Source organism: Mixophyes fleayi, chromosome 3 (genome assembly GCF_038048845.1).
Source record: "Mixophyes fleayi isolate aMixFle1 chromosome 3, aMixFle1.hap1, whole genome shotgun sequence".
NCBI classification, from domain to species: Eukaryota; Metazoa; Chordata; class Amphibia; order Anura; family Limnodynastidae; genus Mixophyes; species Mixophyes fleayi.
The window spans coordinates 23,236,690-23,260,369 of NC_134404.1; the positions used below are offsets into that span (position 1 = coordinate 23,236,690).

The following is a 23,680-nucleotide window of genomic DNA, read 5'->3' on the forward strand; positions in this document are numbered from 1 at the left end:
TTTATATAGCGCCACTGATTCCGCAGCGCTGTACAGAGAACTCATTCACATCAGTCCCTGCCCCATTGGAGCTTACAGTCTAAATTCCCTAACATACACACACAGACCGAGAGAGACTAAGGGCAATTTGATAGCAGCCAATTAACCTACCAGTATGTTTTTGGAGTGTGGGAGTAAACCGGAGCACCCGGAGGAAACCCACGCAAACACGGGGAGAACATACAAACTCCACACAGATAAGGCCATGGTCGGGCATTGAACGTATGACCCCAGTGCTGTGAGGCAGAAGTGCTAACCACTGAGCCACCGTGCTGCCCCAATTGTTCCTAATAAGCCCCCTGGGCTAAAACTTGCCAGCTCTTCCCTGCCCGGGGTTTTCAAACAAGTGCTTTCATTGCAAATTGCTTTCCCATGCACAATGCAGTATATATATATATATATATATATATATATATATATATATATATATATATATAAAACAATGGTACAGAAGGTTTCCAAAAACTTGTTTTTCACTTGCAACAATGTTATTTGCAGATATATAACAAGTTACCAGTGCAGTGGATGGGATACAATGTGTAAGAAGGCAGGCAGGAGAATACTCCACACACAGGCAGCCGGGCCCGGGAGGGTTAAGCAGGGGGGGCCGGGCTGCTCATGCGCTGCCGGGGGTGGAGGGAGAGGAGGACGGGCTCCCCCTTAGCTGCGCTGCTACTTGTTACTGGGGAAGGAGAAGTTTAGGGTAAGATCTGCTCATTACCGCCGAGTGGGAGAGTGGAGGAAGGGTGGAGAGGAACAGGGAGGGGGGAGACTCAGACTTTGGGACACGGACATGGCTTTCAGAAGGAGGAAAAGTTACCCCATCTTCAGCCAGGAGTTTGTCATTCACAACCACGCAGACATCGGCTTCTTCTTTGTGCTGTGCATCCTCATCGGGCTCATGTTTGAGGTAAGGAGGGTCTTCTGCCCCCCCTAAATATAAGCATGGTACTGTAGGGGGAGTGGGGGCTGGAGGGGGGCAGTTTGGCCATTGCACTAGGACAGTGGGGTGCAGAATCCTTCAGTGATCATTCTGCAGCTTGTTAACCCCTGTGGGGGGTGTTTAATATTCACAGGAGCAGTGCTGATGTGTCCTTGTCTCAAATGTTCCGCTTCCTGCCTGACCCCCTCGGACTTCACTGTGATTGCATCTACCTCTGTCTCTTCTAGGTCTCCACGGCGCCCCCTGGCGGCGGGGGCATGATGATTTGCTATTTGCTTTTATTTTTTTCAGTGCTTGTTAAATTTATATAGGAAAAAGTCTGTTCTAATCCTATTGCCAAGAAAAAAAAAATGCATCTGTTTATCATTTATTTAATTACCTGGCCTCCAGTAACTCTGCCCATAAAACTCTGTAATAAGGTTAACCCGCTTGATTTGCACAGTGTGGTCCCCTCATTCTGTGCAGGGGGCTCTGCCGCCCCTTCCATTGGCTGGAAGAAAGTTTCAGACAGTCTGGGTGCCTGCTGGTTGTGTACTTGTGTGTGGGTGCCTGCTGGTTGTGTACTTGTGTATGGGTGCCTGCTGGTTGTGTACTTGTGTATGGGTGTCTGCTCTTGGCTTAATCAGACTGCCATTGTGTCCCTATACAACCCCAAGTCAGACACTGGCAAGCCAGAGAGAGCGTGGGTTATGTCAATCAACATATGTCATTCCAGACAAGGCAAATCTTTTGGAGAAGATGGGGTAGATATAGCCAGCTTCTTCATCTTTTGTAAGACTACAAGTCCCAGCCAGGCCTGCCTGCTGGGTCTTGTAGTCCCACACCAGAGGGAGGGAAAGCATTTGGTTGCTTCCATGTGATAAACATTGGTTCTTAAACAAATATTTATTATTGCCTGAATATGATTTTTTTTTATTAATGATGACTAAATATATCAATTAATGAAAAGCATTTTGCATATGTCGTGAAAATCTCGCTCCATCTCCAGATTTAATGTGGGCTGGTAACGGATTAGACTGATTTTGCCAAGTACTAGACACAAGAGAGGTTCATGTAGGTTGGAATTTCTGGATTCCCAGTGCAGTTCATGAGTCATATTCAAGTGCTGTGTGTCTGAGTCTAGACTGTACAGTCATTTGTTCAATTACTTTGTGATAAAGGTGGGAATTTAAAAGTCAGTCAGTGAACGACCCTATTATATTGGATTATGGTTATGTAAGGAACACTGAGGAACAAATTTGCTGCATTTAAATTACGGGTACATATATTTAGACAAGTGTTTGCACGGTAGGTGGTTTAGACAAGTGGGTATATAACGCATGCAAAAAATGGTACGTGTGCAACAATGCAGCGTGGGTCATTGACGGTTGCAGACTTGAGTCTGAAAACCCGGCCGCTTGTTGATTGGGCAGGGGGCAGTGAGGCCTTAAGACAATATTTGATGAGCTCCTAATTGTCTACAAAACCTAGGAGCCGATGATCCATGTGGTTCCGATACTGATTGACAGGAACCTCACCCCTGATGGTCACCTGCACAGTTCAGATGCCCCAAATACTGGCCAAGCGGTTTGCATGCTTTTATATCTTGGATTGATGGGAAAACAAAGAAATGTCTTGCTAAGCGCACATTCGGTGTTATTCAGTAATTGTGCAGTAGCCAATGGCGATTAATCATCAATTAGTGTTCATGGATGTAGTGCAAGATAGACAAAGCAAATATTTAATTAGTTGTTATGGTTTAGGGCAGATTTGCAGTTGTTTTTTTTAAATTAGACCCAATTGTGGGTCCATTACCTTCTGTGGTAGATATTGGTAGGAATGCCGAAAGTCACCACCTGTCAGTAAAACTTGAGGATCATTAGTGTTTAAATTAATACTAATCTTTTCTTCCTGAACCATGACCTCCTATGGATCTTCAAACTTTAAGGACGATTGGCACCTGAAGTTTTTTTCTTTAGAAACTGGCCACCTATCCTCGGCCTTGCACAAGTGTTTCCCGTGCCCAAGTGGTTCCCGACATACATCAGCTTAGAGAACTTAAAGCCAGGGCAGCGGTGAGTGTACTGGGAACTGATTGGCTCTTGCACATTAAGGTGGGGTACAGGGGGTTGATCACTCTATGGGAGAGCCATGGATCAGCCTCTTCTCCCAAACATGCAGTGTGATCATCTCCCGGCTTCAGAGAGGAGAGAGAGGGTTCCCTCCGCATAGGGGGTTAGCATTGGTAGAAATGCGCTATTTACATTGTTGTTATTGTCTTCATGTAGGGAGGTGGACAAGTTGGTGAGAAGTTGTCTGATAGTTCACTTCTCTTATTTATTTATATTTTGCCTTACAGGGGGCACCAGCATTGAAGTTGTTTATAATGTTAACTTGAGAAGCATCTAGTTAATGGCTATATCGTGTACAGTAAAATTTGTCATATAGTTTAATTTTTGTACTTTTGTCCGACTGTGTCCACAAGGATGCCTTCTAGTTTTAATAAAACGAAACATAAAAGTATTTTAGTTTGTTTCTTTATCCAGTGTGTACAAAGAGCACTGTACCTGGAATTTTATATAGCTGGTGTGTATTTGTCAGTATTTTCCTTTTAGCTTCCATCGAGTTGCGTAGAAGCCCCACAAATACACTAAAAGAAGTGTCTGGATGTAGACTTATCGTTGGAGCTACTCTGTTCCCAGCCTTGGTGGTTTGTCACTTCCCCCAAAGACTGAGGGGACAGTACCTGGGGCAGATTAGACCTTAATAGTCCTCATCCTCACCTTAGACCAGAGTTGCTCACACTCCGTCTTCAAAGGTCATGTTTTCAGGACTTCTTTAATCATGCACAGGTGAGTTTTTATACAGGATTTTTTTCGGGCTGCACCCACTCTATGGAATTCTCTCCCTCGCACAATAAGACTCTCTTCTGGTCTACAAGCTTTCAATCGTTCTCTGAAAACCCACCTCTTCAGACAAGCTTATAATATTCCTCAACCACCCTCTTAACCTCACTACATTACCATATTACCACCCATTGTACAACTACCCCTTGACCAACATTGTTGTGTGACGGGATCATTTAGCTTATGAGTCACTTTTACCTTTGCGGTCTGGCTGGGCCGACTGCAAATGTAGACTTAACCTCATGTGTCAAACTCCCATTGTCCCATAGATTGTAAGCTTGGGAGCAGGGCCTTATCTGTCTGTTTTACCCAGTTTGTTTATTAGTTTACTGTGTTTGTCCCCAGTTGTAAAGCGCTACGGAATATGTTGGCGCTATATAAATTAATGATGATGATATATATATATATGTTTTTTCTTGGTCAATAATTATCCCACCTGTTTCTACTGACTGAAATCCTGAAAACATGACCTGTTCTTGAGCACCTCTGCCTTCAAGACTCGTACATCACTTTTTGGATGGAGGTTGAATAAGCCTTTATTAAAATGCGTATTTTATACCTCATTACCGACCTTCTTTAATTGTAACGTTTCAAGATAAAATACTACTGGTGTCACAACACCTTATCGGATGCCAGTCTCTGTATCCTCGGTGGGCATGTACTAAATTTAATGACTTGCTATTAATTATTTTTGGCAAGCATGAGACCAGCTGTGACAATTATGAATGCAGTAACCGATAAACAGAATAGATTGGGTGGGAGCGATGCAATTTCATATATATAAAGGCACCAAAACGCCTCTAACTCACTTATGTTATCAACACACCATGATCCCCCCTACACAGTACTCATTAATAATATACTTAATTTGTTTATACTTAATTTGTTGATTAATGATTCAGTGTCATGTCTGCATCCCGCCCACAGAGCTTTAACCCCTTTCTCCCTGGTCTAGCGTACATTAATTATTCACTGCTCTGCTCCCTAAGCTGCGTACAGTAACTTATTAGTGTTGGGGAGTTAACAGATTATGTTTCACCTGGGTAATCTGGGCCAGGGGAGGATGGAGCAGGAAAGAGGAGACCGGACTGTCCTTGTGGAAACTGGGTGGACCCAAACCATTAGCACAGAAATGCTAAGTGTTCCCTTGACATGTTCCTGTTGTAACATTGATAATAGACATGTGCACTATATTTAAAATTAAGGATACAAAAAAAATATAAAAATGAGACTTGTGTATTTAAACACCGGGGTGTATGTGTTTTGTTGAAATGCCGAAACAGCCTCCGTATGTCCTAGCACAATAGGACCGCTAGCTGTGGGCCTACTTGTTAACCCGGTGCGACGGATGAGGTGACCCAGGGAGCCCACAGTTACAGCCCCGTCTGCTAGTCCAAGTAGGATTATAGGCAGGGCTAGCAGGTGACTACCGCAGCAATGGCTTCGGTCGTTAGCGGGGGAGGTTGGTCGTAGGAAGCCGCTACACCTTCTACCTTTAGCTCCTCCCATTAGGTTGGATTGCTAGCAAGACTCTCTACTTTCTTCCATGTCCTCCATATTGCCAGGGTTTCCATCTCCATGATCTTCCTCCTTGTCTCCTTTGGACAACCACGTTTCCGAGATCCCAATACAAAGCTGCCTTCTACGCGGCTCTATCCGGCTCCCTTGGCGTGTGTCCTATCCACCCTCCACTTCCTTCATTTCACCTGGATGCCGATCGGTTTTATCTTATTTCCTAGATCCCCCAAAGAAAAACCAACTACAGGAAAAAGTCCTGCACCAAGGAACGATGGGTAGAACAGAGGCTAGCTATTTGCACCCCACCCCCCCCCCCCCCCCCCAGTTAATTTCTCTCATGCAGACTGCTTAAACACTACAATTGTAAAAAAATAGACCCGTCCCCTACGCTCTGTGCTGGCAGCCATTTTGTCGGTGATGCAATATTCACAAACAAATGCAGTCTAGTCATTCACTAAATACCCTTGTGGTCAATGTTTTAAAAGTTCCCAGAGACCCTTGCTGCTATTGGTGCTGTCTGCAGATTGTGGCACACTACAAAACCCATCGTGTGTGTGCAACTTTTTTTTTTAATACCATACTTTTTTACACTTAAATTATTGCGTATAAATTTAAAATTCTAAGGATGTATTGTCGACCTCGCCTGTATATGGAAAAAAGCTTATAAATAAAACTTTCAAGAAAATATATATTGTCTCAAAAAAATTGTTGTCTTTTAACTAAATGCTCAACAGCTTATTTTCGAACTTTACTATTTAATGTTTTACCACAATGGCCAAGTTGCCAAATCAATCTTCATATTGCCTATCCTGGTCTGTGGTGTACCTGGGGAGTTTGTGGCATACTATGCCATTACCTAGTTCGTTCTACTGTCATAAAACAACCGAGCAGGATGTATTGATAGGATCGTGTGTCTTTGATAGTTGCACAATATGCACTGTCCTCTTTTGCTACAGACCTATAGCGTTTAGTAGTTCTGCTGCAGTAAATGATTCTCTGTAATTGCCTCCATTACCCCGGTCACGCAGCAAGCATGGAGTGACTCTGCTGGGAAATAAACTCCATGAACTTAACAACTGTAATGGTTCTGCTGCCATAGAGGATTCTGGGTAATGACCTCCTGCCACACTCGCACACCATCCATGTGCGAATGTGTTTTGTCCACCAGTACGAACGTAACTTAATTTTCTCCTGAAGCAGAGATTATCTGGAGGTCAGCTCTGATAAACAAACTGATCTGAACTATCGACCGGCGTATGTGATGTAATGGTGATTAACACTGGAGTCATGACTGTCAAATGGTACAGCTAGTGTAAATACATTTTCGTAGCTGCTCTGTATTTCTTTAAAGCTGCATTACTACCTGGGAATAGTTCTCTAGGTAACCACCTCCACAGACAGTCCTGGCCGAAGACCAGGGAGCAGGAGAGATTACAGAGATATTGCGGCTTGTGATTGGCTCTCCTGAGTTTTTATATATTGGGGTACTGGTCATTTTATTGCACTGAATCAGAAACCCCCTAAGATCTTTATTTATCTGTTACCCTGTCATTTTATCACTCCGTTTGTGAACCTCCGTCAACAACGTTACCGGTTGTTTTTTTTAATACAAGTCCATCATGTGATTTCACAGTACCTCGTTGCTTACGACTTCTCAATCAAGTACTAATTCATCTTTTCACTTGTAATAATTTACTTTTAGTTTACAGATAGTTTTGCAATCCACCTCTTGCAACAGAATTCACTGGAAACGTGTCTAGTCGCTTACCGCTGATGTGAATGTGTGCTTCTGTGCGGTGGCTTGTTTGTTTTCTGTAGAAAATCTGAATCTCGAACATGATCTGATTCAAAAAGTTAAAGAATTGCAATTACCATAGACTAAACTTTTTTTTTTTTTTAATGCCTCAGAAGTCATGGCTGCAACTGTTCGGAGAAGCAGGATAGAAATAGATAGTAATAAATATTGATATTTGAATTATGAAGTGGGACGGTAATAATGGGTAATATGTGGTAACATGACATAGGCAAACCGAGGGGGGTTTCTTAGTGCCCGGAAACCCCCGTCCAAGCCTGGGGCACTGTATAATTGAGGTGGCTGGACCCTGCCCCCGCTTCACACGGCTCTGCTTGAAAAGGGAGAGCTGCGTGCACCTAACAGTAGTGCACGCAGCATTGTCCATGTATATTATGGGGATAGGAAGAGTTGGAGAGCACTGTCTAAAATTATAGCCACGCCCCCATGCATGCTGGTCACACCCACTGGCGGCGTGGTGTGTAAACCCCCCTCTACAAATCCTGCGTTTGCCCCTGCATGAAGCATCGTTAGGAATTACTAAGGCAGGAATAAGCAGCCTTTGTAATGTTGTTGCTTAGCATCATGGGAAATGTGATTGACACTAAAAAGTTTCCAAAGTTCCCAATCCAGATTTAAATAAAAACAATTGCACGTATTGCATGTATAATGCTGGCTAGATGGGCCGATACTGCCTTCTGCGTGATGGGATGCAGCCCGTCGGCCAACAGCCCTAGAAGGATGAATCTTGCTCAGTTTGGCCACTTCACTTCTGCTTTGACTATGAAGATGACTTGTGCAAAGCCCACTATTGACCATCTCCCACCCGCGTCTATCACAATGCACAAGCGTCCAGTCAATTTAATTCCAAATTTAGTGTTTTGAGCCATCCATTTTATTCCACGTATACGTCTAGACGCTTCTGAGAGAGACCAGGTTGCAGTTTACAGAACACCCCCCCCCAAAGTCTTTATATGTTGGTTGCATCTGACCTACGTTACCATGGACATGATTGGCTCTAGCTTGCGGCAGAATTGAATCCATTTGTTTCCAGAGTAGCCGATTGATTTTGGTTGGACTATTATCAGACGTGGCAGTAGTTATCAGGCCAATTGCCCGTTATCAGAAGCGATACTGTGTTGGGCAATTAAGGGCATAAACGGCAATGGGGCATTTGCAAATTCAAAAATTGTTTGGTGGAAGAAGTTGATACATGTATGTAATTTCCTCCAGTAAAGAGGATTTTCCCAGGTTGCCAATTCTGCTCTAGTTACAGAAGTAAAGAACAGGCTGCTGCTTTGTTTTGACCTTCTGGTTTTTAAACCTGGCACTCTGATTAGCCTACAATGTGCAGTGTGTTTTGGTGGTGATGTGGCTTTGTAGCCTCTATAGACTTAAATACTTTTGAGGTCGAAATGACTTGTGCATGGTGTGCATACATGCCGGCACAGTGGCTAGCATTGCTGTCACAAAGCACGGACACCTATGGTTGGATTCCAACTAGGACCCTATCTGTGTGGAGTTTGTATGTTCTCCCCGTGTTTGCCTGGTTTCTTCTGTGTGTTCCCATTTCCTCCCATACGCCCAAAAAACACATTCGTAGGTTAATCGACTGCTGACGAAATTAACCATAGTGCGTGTTAGGGTAAATCGATTGTAAGCTCCGCTGCGGCTGATGTGAACGATTTAATATTCTCTGTAAAGTGCCACGTGATATAGTGGCTCGTCCGTGTACCGATATGGGAAGAGACTCTCAACTGCATGAACAGCCACCAGCAAAAGGTTTTTTCTTATCTTGTTAAATTTATTAAGGGGGAAAATCTGTCCCTGGCTTCCTTCTCTCGCTGCAGGAAGTAGAAGTCGAGCTCTCTAACTGCTCCTCTGCTGAGCCAAAATATGTCTGGAATGTGTCTCTTTCCTAAGAGGAGGGTGTTTTTTTTTCACTTATTCCCCGCTTGCAGCTTTTTGGTTTTCAGTGACTGCAGTGTTTAAAACAACCCGGCCCTTGTACACCTGGCTCTTGGGGAATCCTGCTTGACTATTGACTAACAGATCTGGTGGGCCTTTTTTTTTCTTTTTTTTTTTTCTTTTAACCCCCCCCTCTCTTGCTGCAGAGTGCCACGTTTTCAAAACTGAATGGAGAGAAGCTGGGAGGGAGAGGGGGTACAGGGGGGGGGGGGACTGCTTATTAAATATCGCTGTCCTCCAGCTCTCTATGAATGTAGAAGTGAAACGTCTATTTCCTTCTCAGTACTCGCTGGTTACAGTAACAGAAACGTTCTAGAACTTAGAACACATGCTGGTTTCTGTCCTATGCAAATGTGTGAGAATCTCGGAACGTTGGGGGAAACTATTCTAGCAAAACTAAATATACATATTATATATGCGTAATATACACCACCATCAGCATTTATTTATATAGCGCCAGCAGATTCTGTACAATTTGGGTGCAAACAGTAATAAAACAATACTAAGTAATATATAGAGAAATAAGAGGACCCTGCTTGCAGTCTATACACTATAAAACATTTTTTATTCTAGAACTGTGCTGTTAATATTGATAACTATCATATACTTTTTATTAGAGATTTGCATTAATGTTACATTTTAATTTCCGCCACCTGCCAAATTGGAGGATATACCCCGGTTCCCGTGCTTCTATAGTAATGCACAGCCTGGATATCACCAGGGTGCAAAGCTACGCTTGTATACCTTTTTGCAGCACAGTGGCCTAGTGGTTAGCACTTCTGCCTCACAGCACTGGGGACATGAGTTCGATTCCCGACCATGGCCTTATCTGTGTGGAGTTAGTATGTTCTCCCTGTGTTTGCGTGGGTTTCCTCCGGGTGCTCCGATTTCCTCCCACACTCCAAAAACATACTGGTAGGTTAATTGGCTGCTATCAAAATTGACCCTAGTCTCTCCCTCTCTGTTTGTCTGTGTCTGAGTGTGTGTCTATATCAGGGAATTTAAACTGTAAGCCCCAATGGGGCAGGGACTGATGTGAGTGAGTTCTCTGTACAGCGCTGCGGAATTAGTGGCGCTATATAAATAAATGATGATGATTGTGTATGTTATTCCAACACTGGCTAAAGCGTGAAATATCAGTGGCCGTATAACGTCCGTTTCAGATGCCGCATTTGTGTCATCTTGCCATGGTGGCACGGACAGAAAGCTGCGGTTTGCGTCATTGCGGCCACTGTCCTGCAGGATCTGGGAGAAAGGCCTCCTCTCCCAGGGGCTTGGGAGAAATACCCGAAATTTGGGAGTCTCCTGGAGATTGCAGGAGGAGTAGACGGGTGTGCCTACCAAGAGACGATTATGTCCAAACCAACTATCTTGTCCAGCCCAGTTCCCAACAGATGCAATAAATCCCAAACATATTCTTATTTTGTTATTGCTTTTGGTAACCAGATGGGTGTGCGAAGCATAAAAATGCCTAATTTCAGCTACGAACTGGGAAAGGAATAGACTGAAAATCTCTTCAGTGCACATAAGGTTATAAAGCACAACACCGTAAACAATTCTAAAGGTGAAGCAGCTGACATACAGATTGTACTGGTAAATATATAACTTCAAAAACAATGTGAGAAAACGGGTATTACAAGTTATAGCATACATAATCCAAAACACAAACCAAAACACAACACATTGACTGGTTGCGGACAGTGGGTTTTATATAAATAGGTAAAAATAGGAGAGGAAAGAAGGGTTAAAAATAAAGACGTTGATAGGACATGTAAGGAGGGGCATTTAAAGGTGTGGGAAGGGGTATCAGAGGTGGTTTGCCTAGGAAGAGGGCAGAGAGGGTGGGTTATAGTGGGTACAAGGGCTGGCAGTACACAGACTCTTAGTGAAGTTCCTTAAAATACCATTGGTGGCTGTTTGCAGACCTTCGGGAGGTAAACAAGTGGGGTCCAATATATCGCAGCCACACCTCCCAACCATCCTGATACTATGGGACTGGCCGACTTCTGGGACTGTTGGAACGTGCATCTTTCTCATCGAACATGCAGGGTTGTTTTAGGGGAGGGCCCCTGGGGAATATGGCATTCCCCGATTACTGACTAAAAGTGGTGTGCAAAAAAACCCCAAAAACTACAACTATCAAAGATCTTCCAATTAACTTTTAGTCATATAAAGTTAGTGTTCAGATATATATTGGTCTTCTATATAAAGTAGTTTGGTTTAGTGGCCTTTTAAGTGTGCTTTATACTGTGTATCCTCTTTACCATTAGGCTAAACCAGGCCTGTCCAACCTGTGGCCCTCCAGATGTTTGTGAAACTACAAGTCCCAGCATGCCCTTCCAGCTATCAACAGGTTGTCTATTGGCAAAGCATGCTGGGGCTTGTAGTTTCACAACACCTGGAGGGCCGCAGGTTGGACAGGCCTGGTTTAGCCTAATGGTAAAGAGGATACACAGTATACTCTAAATCTCTTTTTAAAGTGGTAGCAGATCTGTTGCTTACACATGGGTTAGGTGGCCATTTTCCGTGCTGTGCAGGCCCAACCATCCTTTCACCAGCCACTAGAGATGTCCCTGGGATGTGAGCCAACAAAATGGCTGCCTTCAATGTGTGAAAGAGAGTGGTACGTTTTAAGGGCGCCGGGTCTCATTTTGTTGGGTGGGAAGGACGAGGAGATTCATGGGAAATTGGCGATATTTCATTGAACCAGTAGATACCTGCCTAGCTTGGTCTCTTCCGCTGAATAATGCTGCCAGTTTCTAGGGTGTTACAATAGCTCTGGCTCATCCATCAGCAGATCTATTTCCTGGATGGGGAAGGAATCTTTGATATGGGATATGCTCACGGCGAGATAAGCTCACAGTGCGGAGGAATTCCTCAGACACTGGCTGTTTTCACTGTAATTTTGTGCCTGAAACTAAAAACCAATTGTGAGGAACAATAGTGGGGAAAGTGCCAAAGGGATAGACCTCTCGGATGTGGAGCGGAGTTATAATCTGAGGCTACGAACCTGAATATCTGTGAGTGTACACAAGGCAAAATCACTGTGATTCCCATACAAAGGCTTTGTGTGAGGACAGTTTATATTTGATCAGTTTATTATGGGCAAAGGTGTTCGTTTCGGCAACCATATTGTGAATGGAAATAACCAGGTCGAAAAAAGGCAGAGGTGTAATGAATAAAAATGTTGCCACGAGTGAGAGCACATTGTTATATTGCACTAGCCCCCATAAATCTTACTCCTGACCATCGCCCATAACATTCAACTTATAGCAGCTGGTCATTGGGGTACGGCTAGTACCACCTATCGGGTGTATTGGAATGCTATCCTCCTCCTGACAGATGTTTCCATAGCAACACCGGAATGTGAGGTCTATATTGAATATTAGCCACTATGAAATAGGTGTGTGTGTGAAAGGGGGAATCTGCATAATTTACTAACCCCCAGGAATATATAAGGGGTAGGGTCTGCTTTTGTGTATTCTGGCTACTAGAAATATAGGTGGGGGTGGGCCTCCTTTATGTACTGCCCACCAGGAATATGTTGGGAAGGGCAAGGGTTATATTTGGGTAAGTGGTGTCTGCTTTTTTTAAACTGGCTACAAGGGATATACTGGGGGGGGGGGATTTCTGCTTTGTGTACTGTTCACTGGTAATATGTGGGTGGTGGGATGTGCGGTTAGTATGCCTATCTTGTAGAACGAATAGTGTGGGTATAAGCTCCACTCTATAATCCCAGTGAACCCATTTGATAGCTACGGATTGTAGTTTCGCAACACACGGAGAGCGATTTTTCATGTACAATTGCATAGGCAAATGGAGGGGGGGCGGGGGGGGGGGGTTCCTAGTGCCCGGAAACCCCCCTCCAAGCCTGGGGCACTGTGTAATTGAGGTGGCTGGACCCTGCTCCCGCTTCACACAGCTCTGCTTGAAAAGGGAGAGCTGTGTGCACCTAACAGTAGTGCACGCAGCATTGCCCATGTATATTATGGGGGTAGGAAGAGTTGGAGAGCAGCCAAGCACTGTCTAAAATTATAGCCACGCCCCCATGCATGCTGGTCACTCCCACTGGTGGCATGGTGTGGAAACCTCCCTCTACAAATCCTGCGTTTGCACCTGAATTGTATCCTAAAACTTACATATTTTAGCACAGATTAGTGTCCCTTCCATGCCTCGTACTGAAGACTTTAGGATGGCCTGGCGCAGTATTTACACTGGCAGGACACTGGCACAGGGCCTGGATCCTGCCTCAGTGCTCTGCTGGTGGGAAAAGATCTATTGACCACTTTTTATTTACTGTAGAGGGGGAGGTTTGCGAGTTCCCATGCTGCTGTGTTTAGTGATCTCTTGCCTGAGTGAGCTGTAATCACTTCAGTAAGTTGTATATAACATGCGGCCAGAGACTCCCAACCAGTGAGAGGAGGCCCATCAAAGTACCAGTCTGATTGTCGCAAGTATTTCAGAGATATAGATATATATATATATATATATATGATTTACGCTATATTTTAACTGAATCTGAAATCTCCCACTTTTTCGCCAATAATCTTGTTTTTAAGCTTTGACTGGTTTTTATGACGGTGCTAGTTAATCTGCCTGCGGAGTCTGCCATTCAGGAGCGGTGCCCTTCTTTGCCTTCTCTTCCTTACACTCTTTTGGTCACCATGATCATACTGTGCCATAATTCTATTATAATACAATAACTGGCGGCTTGGCCCCCTGACAAGGGAATTGGGGTCAGGGTATTATGTGATTGGGGGAATGGTCAGCACAGATTGATAACCGATTAGTAGGCTATCCGTTCCCGTGTGTGGGCCCAAAGAAGCAAATTAAAAAGTGACTGTAACTACACCACATTAAAGTGCACTTTTGTAAAGTTTTGATTATTACACTATATTTTTGTCATTAAATGCTGAATATTAATAATGATACACATTACAATTTGATCATAAACGTACATTGGTGAAAGCAGATGCACAATATGGTTTGGGCAGCACGGTGGCTCAGTGGTTAGCACTTCTGCCTTACAGCACTGGGGTCATGAGTTCAATTCCCAACCATGGCCTTATCTGTGTGGAGTTTGTATGTTCTCCCTGTGTTTGCGTGGGTTTCCTCCGGGTGCTCCGATTTCCTCCCACACTCCAAAAACATAGTTAGGTTAATTGGCTGCTATCAAAATTGCCCGTAGTCTCTCTTGGTCTGTCTGTGTGTATTAGGGGATTTAGACTGTAAGCTCCAATGGGGCAGGGACTGATGTGAGTGTGTCCTCTGTACAGCGCTGCGGAATTAGAGACGCTATATAAATAGATGATGATGGTAATGGTACAACAAATTATAGACCCTGACTTGTTAGATGGTATATTTCCGCCCCACTCAAAGGTCTAATATTAACGGAGCACTTTATTTTTCTCTGTTCGTCACTCTTCTTATCTTTATTTTAAATACTTTGCCGTTTTAGGCCTGGTGAGTGTAGAGATGTGAATACGTCATTTTTAAAGTTACCAATAAAAGTGGTTTTAAAAATGTATTGGACTGGAGTGCCTTATCATGTCTAAACTCTGGTCTAGTCCTATTAAGTTTACAGAGCCCCCCTCTGACTAGATGTAAATAGTGACTCGTTGCGTTCTAGGATAATGAAGGAATTCCTTGCGTACTGAGGACCTACTTTCTCTTGTGCCTTTGTAACTAACTAGGTGTATTCTTCGCATGTACATTAAAATGTCCTAATCTATTATATGTCAAGCTGTGTATGACGCCACCTTTGCTATAACAACAGCTTTTATAGGTATTTTAAGCCACACGGGCACCTTTCAAAACAGGAATAGAAATCTCTCTATCTCTGAAAGGGGCACATTCATCAACCACCGCATCTTCGGAGCAGAGCTGACGGCACTGAAACTTTTCAGTTATGATAACATGCTAAAAAAAAAATTTTTTTTTTTTTTTTTTTTTTTTAATCAAACTTTAGTAAATAGCGATACTGAGCAGTGCCCAACCACTGTTATGGGGACTGCTCAGTAAAATGAAGAGATATGCAAAGCAGCAGATATCTATGATGTGCAGTGATAGTAAATAAAGAATTTTGAGGTTCAAGGTGTATTCAATTAAATTAAATACACTTTTTTCGTTTCATAAATATGCCCCATCTCTCCATCTCTCCATCTCATAGTAGACTCAAACTAGTTTACAATGTTACTAGACATCTTGTTTTAATTAATTATTTGTATCCATACATTGGTCGCACTACGCCAAGTTTAAGAGGACGTGCCAACTCTCCAAACTATGTGTACTTCCATTAGTCTTTTCTGTGCAGTATGTAATAGGGTTTCTCTGGAGAGCAACAATCCTAAGTTTCTTTACTTGAGACGCTGTAATGTTTTGGAAACCAGGTAAGTAGAAGCTTTCTGTGACTTCAATATCGACCGTTATTCAAATAAGTGTTTTAGTAGGTGACACCAATAGAGAGGACTTTTTGGTTTCTCATAATTTTTCCAGTATTCAAATATTAAATAATTTTTTATTGCAGTACTAACACCAGTGTATAGAAAAGATGAATGACCAAGGCAGGGTTATCCCAACTTGAGTGTGAAAAACATTCGGGAAATGAATTGTTTTCTTGGGATTCTTCTTGTTTTGCTACGTTGTGTTTTTTGTGTTTGTCATTGACTAACCCTCTCCGTTGTTCACAGAACAGCAGCACATGCAGTCTATAAAATCTAGAGGGGTTTTCAGTCCACACCTGTTGCTAAACACAGTAGAGGCAGCTATTTTGTGTGTTCCGAACCAATACCTAGGAGAATGCAACTAATCTATTATTAGGAAAACTGTTTGCCGCTGTGATGTCTTTTTGATGTAGTTTACGATGATATTATCGGAAACTTGTAACCGCAGCGCCGTACTGTAGGGAAAACAGGGACAGACATGAAAACAAAGGGTATTTGAGAGCTTACACTCTAAGTGGACGAGGGCACAGCTGAAACAAGAGGAGACCATGTGAAATGATACCCTGCTTTGTTCTTAATCTTGGTTTAGCCCAGAAAATGGCAGCTTCCACTTGTATGATACAGATGGTCCTTTTTAAAACGCTATTAACACTGAATTATATTTTAAGTAAATTACATTTCAGTTGTTTTAATTTATGTCACATATAAAATAATGGTCACAGCTTGAAAGGTAAATTTTTCTCTTTTCCTGACTGACGCTGACTTTCTTGTGTAGGTGATGTTCTCACTAATTGCTTTCACCAGCTGAGGTACTAACGTACCCGGGGTGGAGAGTTTTCTTTCTGATGGAGCAAAGTACTTCTCTAATTGTATTATTTTATATAGCTAATATCTTTACCCATATAAATGATGGTGAATAATAGGTTTCTTTTAGGCAGACAAAACTGTGCTTAGGCACGAATATAAGCGTGGCTCAAAATGAAAGTAAGAGTTAATGTGAATTTGTTAAAGAGGAGTCATTTTTTATTTTTGGGTAGGTGGGGTTCGTGACCCACAGATTAAAATGTATTTGACAAAACCTGGAGAATCACCTTGGCAATGTCCACATCAGTCTTTTTGGGCAGGTACCGAATACTAGTTTAGGGTAAAGCTTACCCCCCTATGGTACAATCCAGCGGTAGAGGTCATGTGTTGGTTCAGAATTTAACAAATTCAGGTGTTGCAAGTCTACATCCCTGTTCAATCGGCAACAATCGTGATTACGAGAGCTCCACTGGTTGGAAATAAACTTCCATTGATTCTAAAGTTATCTTGATATAGATGAGCCTGACTTAATACATCTGTTTCCTATAATGACTCGCAGGATACTGCTGACAAGTATCTGACTTCTATGCTCCAACCATAGCCAAAGAAGCCAGATAGCTGCATGATAGGTCTTATCTGCGCACTCTTGCACCCAGTAAGGGTAAGGTTGGGTAATTCCCTTTTATTAGAATATATACGGTGCTGAACATTCTTTTCCCTTATGGGGCTGTTTCCCTTGTCCCTGCACACATTACAGGCAATTACGGTAAATCCTCGTTCATTTTTTGTCGCACCCCCACAAGATTCCGTACAACAGCACATGGTAACATAACTGCAAGGCTACTACGGGGCTAATTGAATTGGTCCATTTTATTACCGGAGCCTAAAGAGTAATTGTAGTCAGACTCAATGTTAATTAATGAGCATTAAGCTCTAATGCAAAGTTTCAATTACTTGGGTAAATATAATGTAATACACTCCCTAGCCTTTGGCTGTTATGAAAATACCTACTTGGTTACCTTTTCCAAAGTTAATTATTTATACAAACAGTTGATTTTAACTGCTCCCTGGCTGTGGTGTACAAGAGCTGACAATCTATACATGCTCCGTTCCTTGTAATGTCCTGCTCACTCGTTAATCCTTCAGCTTGAGATGTGTAATTATCAGGCGTGTTAACACGTGAGATTCAGTTTTATATTGGCTGCAAGTGTGGTGGAATATGGCCTCTCTATTGTGCACTAATTACAGGACCGCTCTTTATTTTATTTAGTAAAATATTCAAGGTAATAAAATGTAGATTTATCCCTCCATGAAAGTGTAGTGACTGGGCGAGCCACTGTGTGCTGAATCCATTCTCACTGTGTTTATGCCCGGGAGACTTCAGGGTTATATATATCCTTCCTATTCCAGAGCAATGAAAGATAGAGAAGCCCCACACAGTATATTTGTTATGGAGGTTGACTAAAATCTACTGCAGTGAGAGCAAACTTTATTGCCGCAATATTGCGTAGGCAGCATTGTGGCACAGTGGCTAGCATTGTTGCCTCAAAGCTGGGGTCATGGGTTGGATTGAACCAGGGCCCTATCTCTGTGTTCTCTCCGTGTTTGTGTGGGTTTCCTCCCGGTGCTCTGGTTTTCTCCGGGTACCTTGGTTTCCTTCCACACTCCAAAGACATACTGTTGGGTTAATTGGCTTCTGATTAACCCTTGTGATTGTGTCTTTGTCTCTACGATAGGGAATGTAGATTTTAAGCTACATTGAAGCATGGGCTGTTGATTGATTTATTCTCTGTTAATAAATAAATAGCACAATAATATTCTAAATATCCAATATGAGACTACTTACTGGTGTCACACAATCCATTGCTATCCTGGTTCCTGTGATTCTTTTGTCTCTGCAAAAACTACAGTGAAATCCTACAACGCTGTCGGCTCTCTTTTAGTGCATGATGTTTTGATACACATGGCGGTTTCATAAACGGCAGTTCTCTGTGCATCTCCGTTGTTTTGCCGATTGATTAGTTCACTTCCTACCTCTATAGTCCAGTCTTCTGGCCCCCAAGTAAACTAAGGCTTGGATGTCTGTACACAGTTTAAGCTTGTATGGGAAGATGGAGTGATGCCATTTGCTATGATGTCTGTGTTTGAAAGTTATAAAAGTTAGGTAATCACTTGTACATTTATTTACTTACTGTAATGTTGCAGGAAGTGTTTCGAATGTAAATTTTATCCAGAGCTCGTTCTATAGTAACGCTAATATCCATTTGTTACAGGTCACCGCTAAAACTGCCTTTATCTTCATCTTACCTCAGTATAACAGCAGTCTACAATCACTCGGTAAGTGGCGTCTGTCTATATGTGCCTGTTCTAATAGGAGAAACAATGGTTTATTATATTATAATAGGGCTCTGTTGGCTCCAATAGCCGGGTGGTCAGTAAAAACAACCGGATCGAGCACCCGGGAATTAGTGCTGGGAAGAACACTGCAATGCAACGCCTCGGGCAAATTGTGACACATTTATGAAAAATGGTGTCCATAAAAAACAACCAAGCAGATTCTAACATCCCCTAATGTATCATTATAACAATGTATAACTCCATCCATCTGTCATTACCTTTTGAAGATGTGTTTGAATAGAATAAGGTGCTCAGACCCAAGTTCATCTTCATCTCCTCCTAGTCTGGGATGTATCAGCTGGGAAGTAATTGAAGATTAGATAATTGGAAAGGTCCCAGAAGCCAGAGATGAGGGAGCCGATCGTGAGGGAGGCAGTGACCTACCCATTGTTTGATTTATATTATTGATAACAGAGCTGCATGTGACAGGAGCAGTGACATGATGTGAGGAGGGGAATGGAGGCAGCAAGAAGCCACAGACTGAGAGCTACATAGTGGATGGAGCAGGGTCCTCCAGCAGCACAGAGTATATCAGGAGATTAGTGATGTGTTAGTGATGACAGGGCTGCATGTGACAGGGGCAGTGACATGATGTGAGGAGAGGAATGGAGGCAGCAGGAAGCCACAGAATGAGTGTTATATAGTGGAAGGAGCAGGGTCCCCAGCAGCACAGAGTATATCAGGAGATGAGTGATGTGTTAGTGAGGATAGTGCTGCATGTGACAGGGGCAGTGACATGATGTGAGGAGGGGAATGGAGGCAGCAGGAAGCCACAGACTGAGAGTTATATAGTGGAAGGAGCAGGGTCCTCCAGCAGCACAGAGTACTATTTTTGACACTCCAATCAAACTGGTGCAGAGACTCTAGTTTCAAATACACCCGTTTGAAACAAAGCGCATAATCTAATTTTTAACAAATGCTTGCAAATTAGAGCGGTCCGGACAGGGCCAACCTCCGGACAAAACAGACAAAGTTAACCTATAGCTCGTAGCCCTCACATAGGGATATCCTAAACCGATGTCTAGTATGTTCGCTCTCCTGTGATTGTCCTAATTAAGGGAAAAAGAAAACGTTTAAATCACTTATAACATGTAACCTTATTATCTGAGCTATTGGATTAGTCTGTTTTCTTGTTCGATATGTTTAGAATTATTTTTTTCTAATTGTATATATTTCTTTTCTGTGAGTTTGGATTTTGATGTTTTAGATGGATCAGACAATACAGTAATTATTTCCTCCTTCGTCCCTTCCAGACGGTGAGATAGTCTATTATCACTATGGTGCAAAGGATTTAGTCACCATATTGTTCTACGTCATCATCGCCATCATACTGCATGCGGTCGTGCAGGAATATATCCTAGATGTAAGTAGGGATCCGTCTAGCTCTTATTTCATATTACATCATACACGTAACCCTCTATATAGCTGGGCTGCGCCGTCCCTGCGACAGCGAAACCTTCTGCAAATTATTGTTTACCAGCTTTACGCGGTGTCGGAGTAATGAAAGTTAAAATCTGACATATTATTTACTTTTATTTTTTTGTTATTGTGACCTTTTAAGAATAAAGAGGATTAAACTATTTAATTTTTAATTTTTTTAATTTAATTGGTTTTTACCTTCACAGAAAATAAACAGACGGCTTCACCTTTCCAAAGTAAAACAAAGCCGGTTTAACGAGTCTGGGCAGCTGGCGTCATTTCATTTGGCCTCCATGTTTTGGTGTCTGTACGTAGCGGCCACGGTGAGTCGAAACGTTAATTTGTGTGGTGTCTCCGATCTAAAGAGGAAGCATAACCTAGAGGGCCGCTAAATGTAAAATGCAAGTTGGGCTATTTATAACGTTCACCAAAAAAATATATGTAAAAGTTCCCATACCTTGACTAAACTTGAGATGCTTGACCTGTTTATATTTGCTGTGCGGTGGCAGGCAAGCTGTTGTTCTCTGTTGTCAGCCCTCCATGCACATAGAGGTTGGCTGCAGTGTCCGATAGTGAAATTGCTGAAGGGAAGTTTGTCGTGCAGCGGGGAAAAAACTCCCCTCATGAGCACAACATTTTCTCAAATATCTTTAGTTCTGATTAAGCTCCAGAAAGAGCTTCTTAAGCTGGGTACACACTACAGAATTTTCCACCAACTTAGTTGCCGATCGATTTTACATGTGATCGATGGTCCGATCACTCTGTCCATGGACTGCATACACACTAGCCTTGTTTTAGACGATAAAGGGAAGAGCGATTGTGCCTTTAGCGACTTTTTACAGCCATGTTGCCGTGAACAATGACTGTAATTTCGTACACACTGATGCAACATCGGTCGGAAGTTTTATACACACTACACAACGGAAACGAGATTGGAACGAAAATATTTAACGGTACGACCAACCAAATGAGGCGATAATCGTCCATTTGGGCAGACTTTCGACCATCGTGTCACTACACACACTGACCAGACTTTTGAACGAGCGGTCGTATGTCGGCTGGTTGAGCCGATTATTGGACGAAAACCCTGTAGTGTGTACCCAGCTTAAGAACATTCACCAAGATAATGTAAACTACCTCGTACTTTTTAGGTTTGCTATTACTTAACATAGTACATATTGTACCGCACCTCTAGATAGACTGCCGTAGTAAGGCTATGTATTAATCTGCTGCCATCTCCTTTGATGTTATCTTATAGCCTCTAGGTGCTATTGCTCGCAGGTGTCCTCTTCTTAAAGTGGCAGCGCCATCTGGCATCGCTGATAACGCACATACATTTAAAGGATAGAACCTAATCATACATTCAACAAGCGCACCCACCTTAAAACCAAAAGATGATGGAAATGTAGGGGGTGTGTGTATATGATTATATATATATATATATATATATATATATATATATATATATATATATATATATATTCCTAGAGAGATAGCTACAATAAAATAATAACGTAAAGTAAAATACTACGTTTCAAAGGAGTATTTAACAATTATTATTATTATCGTTTATTTGTAGGGCACCACAAGGTTTCCGCAGCGCCGCACATAGTACAAACAGTAGACTATACAGTAGACTATACAGGGTAGAACAGTACAGAACAATAAACACACAGTACCAGTACTTCAGAAACTCCGGGAGGGCAGATACAGTAGAGACAGAGCAGAAGAACAGGTATGGAGACTGGAGGGAAGATGGGCCCTGCTCATACGAGCTTACATCCTAAGGGAAGGTAAACAAAGTCAGACACAAAAGGGAGCCAGTGAATCAAAGGGGAGAGAGATGAGGGGTCAAGGGAGGATGAGCAGAAGAGATGAGAGGTTAAATGGATGGTTGGTAGGCCTTGAGGAACAGGTGAGTTTTAAGTGCCCGCTTGAAGGAGCACAGATTGGGAGAGAGACGGATGGAGCGAGGGAGGTCGTTCCAGTGAAGGGGGGCAGCACGGGAGAAGTCTTGGATTCGAGAGTGGGAAGAGGTGATCAGTGTGGAGGAGAGGCGGCGATCATTGGCAATGAAAACCCATTTATTAAACATCGCTCAAAGTATACATTAAATAAATAACAGAGTGAGATATACTTGCAGGCATATAGGGTGAATTCAATGAGCCGCAAAGCCGCCCCTTGTGCTCCCTTCCGGTTATTATATTAATGGGATCTGATGTCAGACCGGACATTGCCACTTAGTCTCATCTTATTTTACATCCTATATCGTAAAAACATCCTTGGGAACGAGTATACTCGTAAAACTATAAACTATTTACACATAAAATACAATCCAGATATAATAATCACATCTTTGTTATACTGAAGGATCGTTGGCTGCGTGTAACATTTTTATTGATGGTAGAAATCCAAATTTGTTGTATTTCCTTTACAGGAAGGTTATTTATCAAACCCAAAGACCTTGTGGGAGAGTTATCCTCACGTCTATTTACCGTAAGTAGTTTTTCTAAAAATTCAGTGATCCCTTTCGGTACCGAAATCGCCCCTTGTCTGCTAGCTCAGTCGTTTTACACTTTGGATAGAATGAGTCTCTATTGTCTTGTGCCCCTCCTCAATATGTAGTTGTTTAATATTTTAATGGAACCCGTGGTTTACACTTTCTAAATCCTGATTTTATTTTTTTATTTATTTACTTTTTTTTATATATTTTTTTTTTTTTTTTTTTCTCATTTTTGCAGATTTCAAGTGAAGTTTTTCTACTTGTGCCAGTTGGCTTATTGGCTCCATGCTCTGCCAGAATTATACTTCCAGAAAGTGAAGAAGGTAACGTCTTCCATTGTTTCACTCCCCATAATGGTCTTTCTACAAGCAGACTGCGAACTAGTGTGTAATCCCTCTTTATGCCCATTGGTTTAGGCACACAGGTGTGCTCAACCAATTTTTGTTAAGGAGACCGTTGCCATATATGTTTTTCATTTCCGTTTCTCATTTGCCTATTGTAAATATTATGAGAGACCGTGATAATATTCATGATGCAGGAATTCTCCTAACCACATTAAGTGTGTTACTAAAATTGGCGCAGTTCAGCCAGAGCCTTTGTTTTGTTTCTGTGGCATAATCCGTTTATCTCACCTCAGAGCCCTCTTGTTAATTTTTGTCCACAGGAGCGTTTTTTGTTTTTTTTCCTGTCCATATCGGGCATCGAGTACACCCCAAAACATTTAAACAATGATCATCTTTAATAATAAATCTGTGAGGGCAAGCCGTTCATGCATCGTATTGCTCAACCCCTTGGGGCGTGGACACGTGGCATGGGCAGATTTGACAGATTTGGGGCTTGGTGTGACTCCATCAGGGCCACATATAGTACTTGCCCATAGACGTGGGAGATATAACCTCTCCTCATCCCCATGGACCGCTCTTTATATCCACGATCATATACAACACTGAGGGACCACCGGGTAATGGG

At 42.5% G+C, this 23,680-nt stretch overlaps 1 protein-coding gene across 1 annotated transcript in view; it reads left to right on the forward strand.

Annotated features, from left to right (window-relative positions):
• Window positions 1-701: 701 nt before the first annotated feature.
• Window positions 702-23,680, forward strand: part of TRAM2 (translocation associated membrane protein 2) — a 35,677-nt gene continuing 12,698 nt past the window's right edge. Inside the window, exons 1-6 of the mRNA XM_075201223.1 lie at window positions 702-949; window positions 18,666-18,729; window positions 20,043-20,152; window positions 20,415-20,531; window positions 22,646-22,704; window positions 22,950-23,034. Coding sequence (XP_075057324.1) covers window positions 833-949; window positions 18,666-18,729; window positions 20,043-20,152; window positions 20,415-20,531; window positions 22,646-22,704; window positions 22,950-23,034 — 552 coding nt within the window. The 5' untranslated portion in view covers window positions 702-832. The remainder of the gene's footprint in view (window positions 950-18,665; window positions 18,730-20,042; window positions 20,153-20,414; window positions 20,532-22,645; window positions 22,705-22,949; window positions 23,035-23,680) is intronic.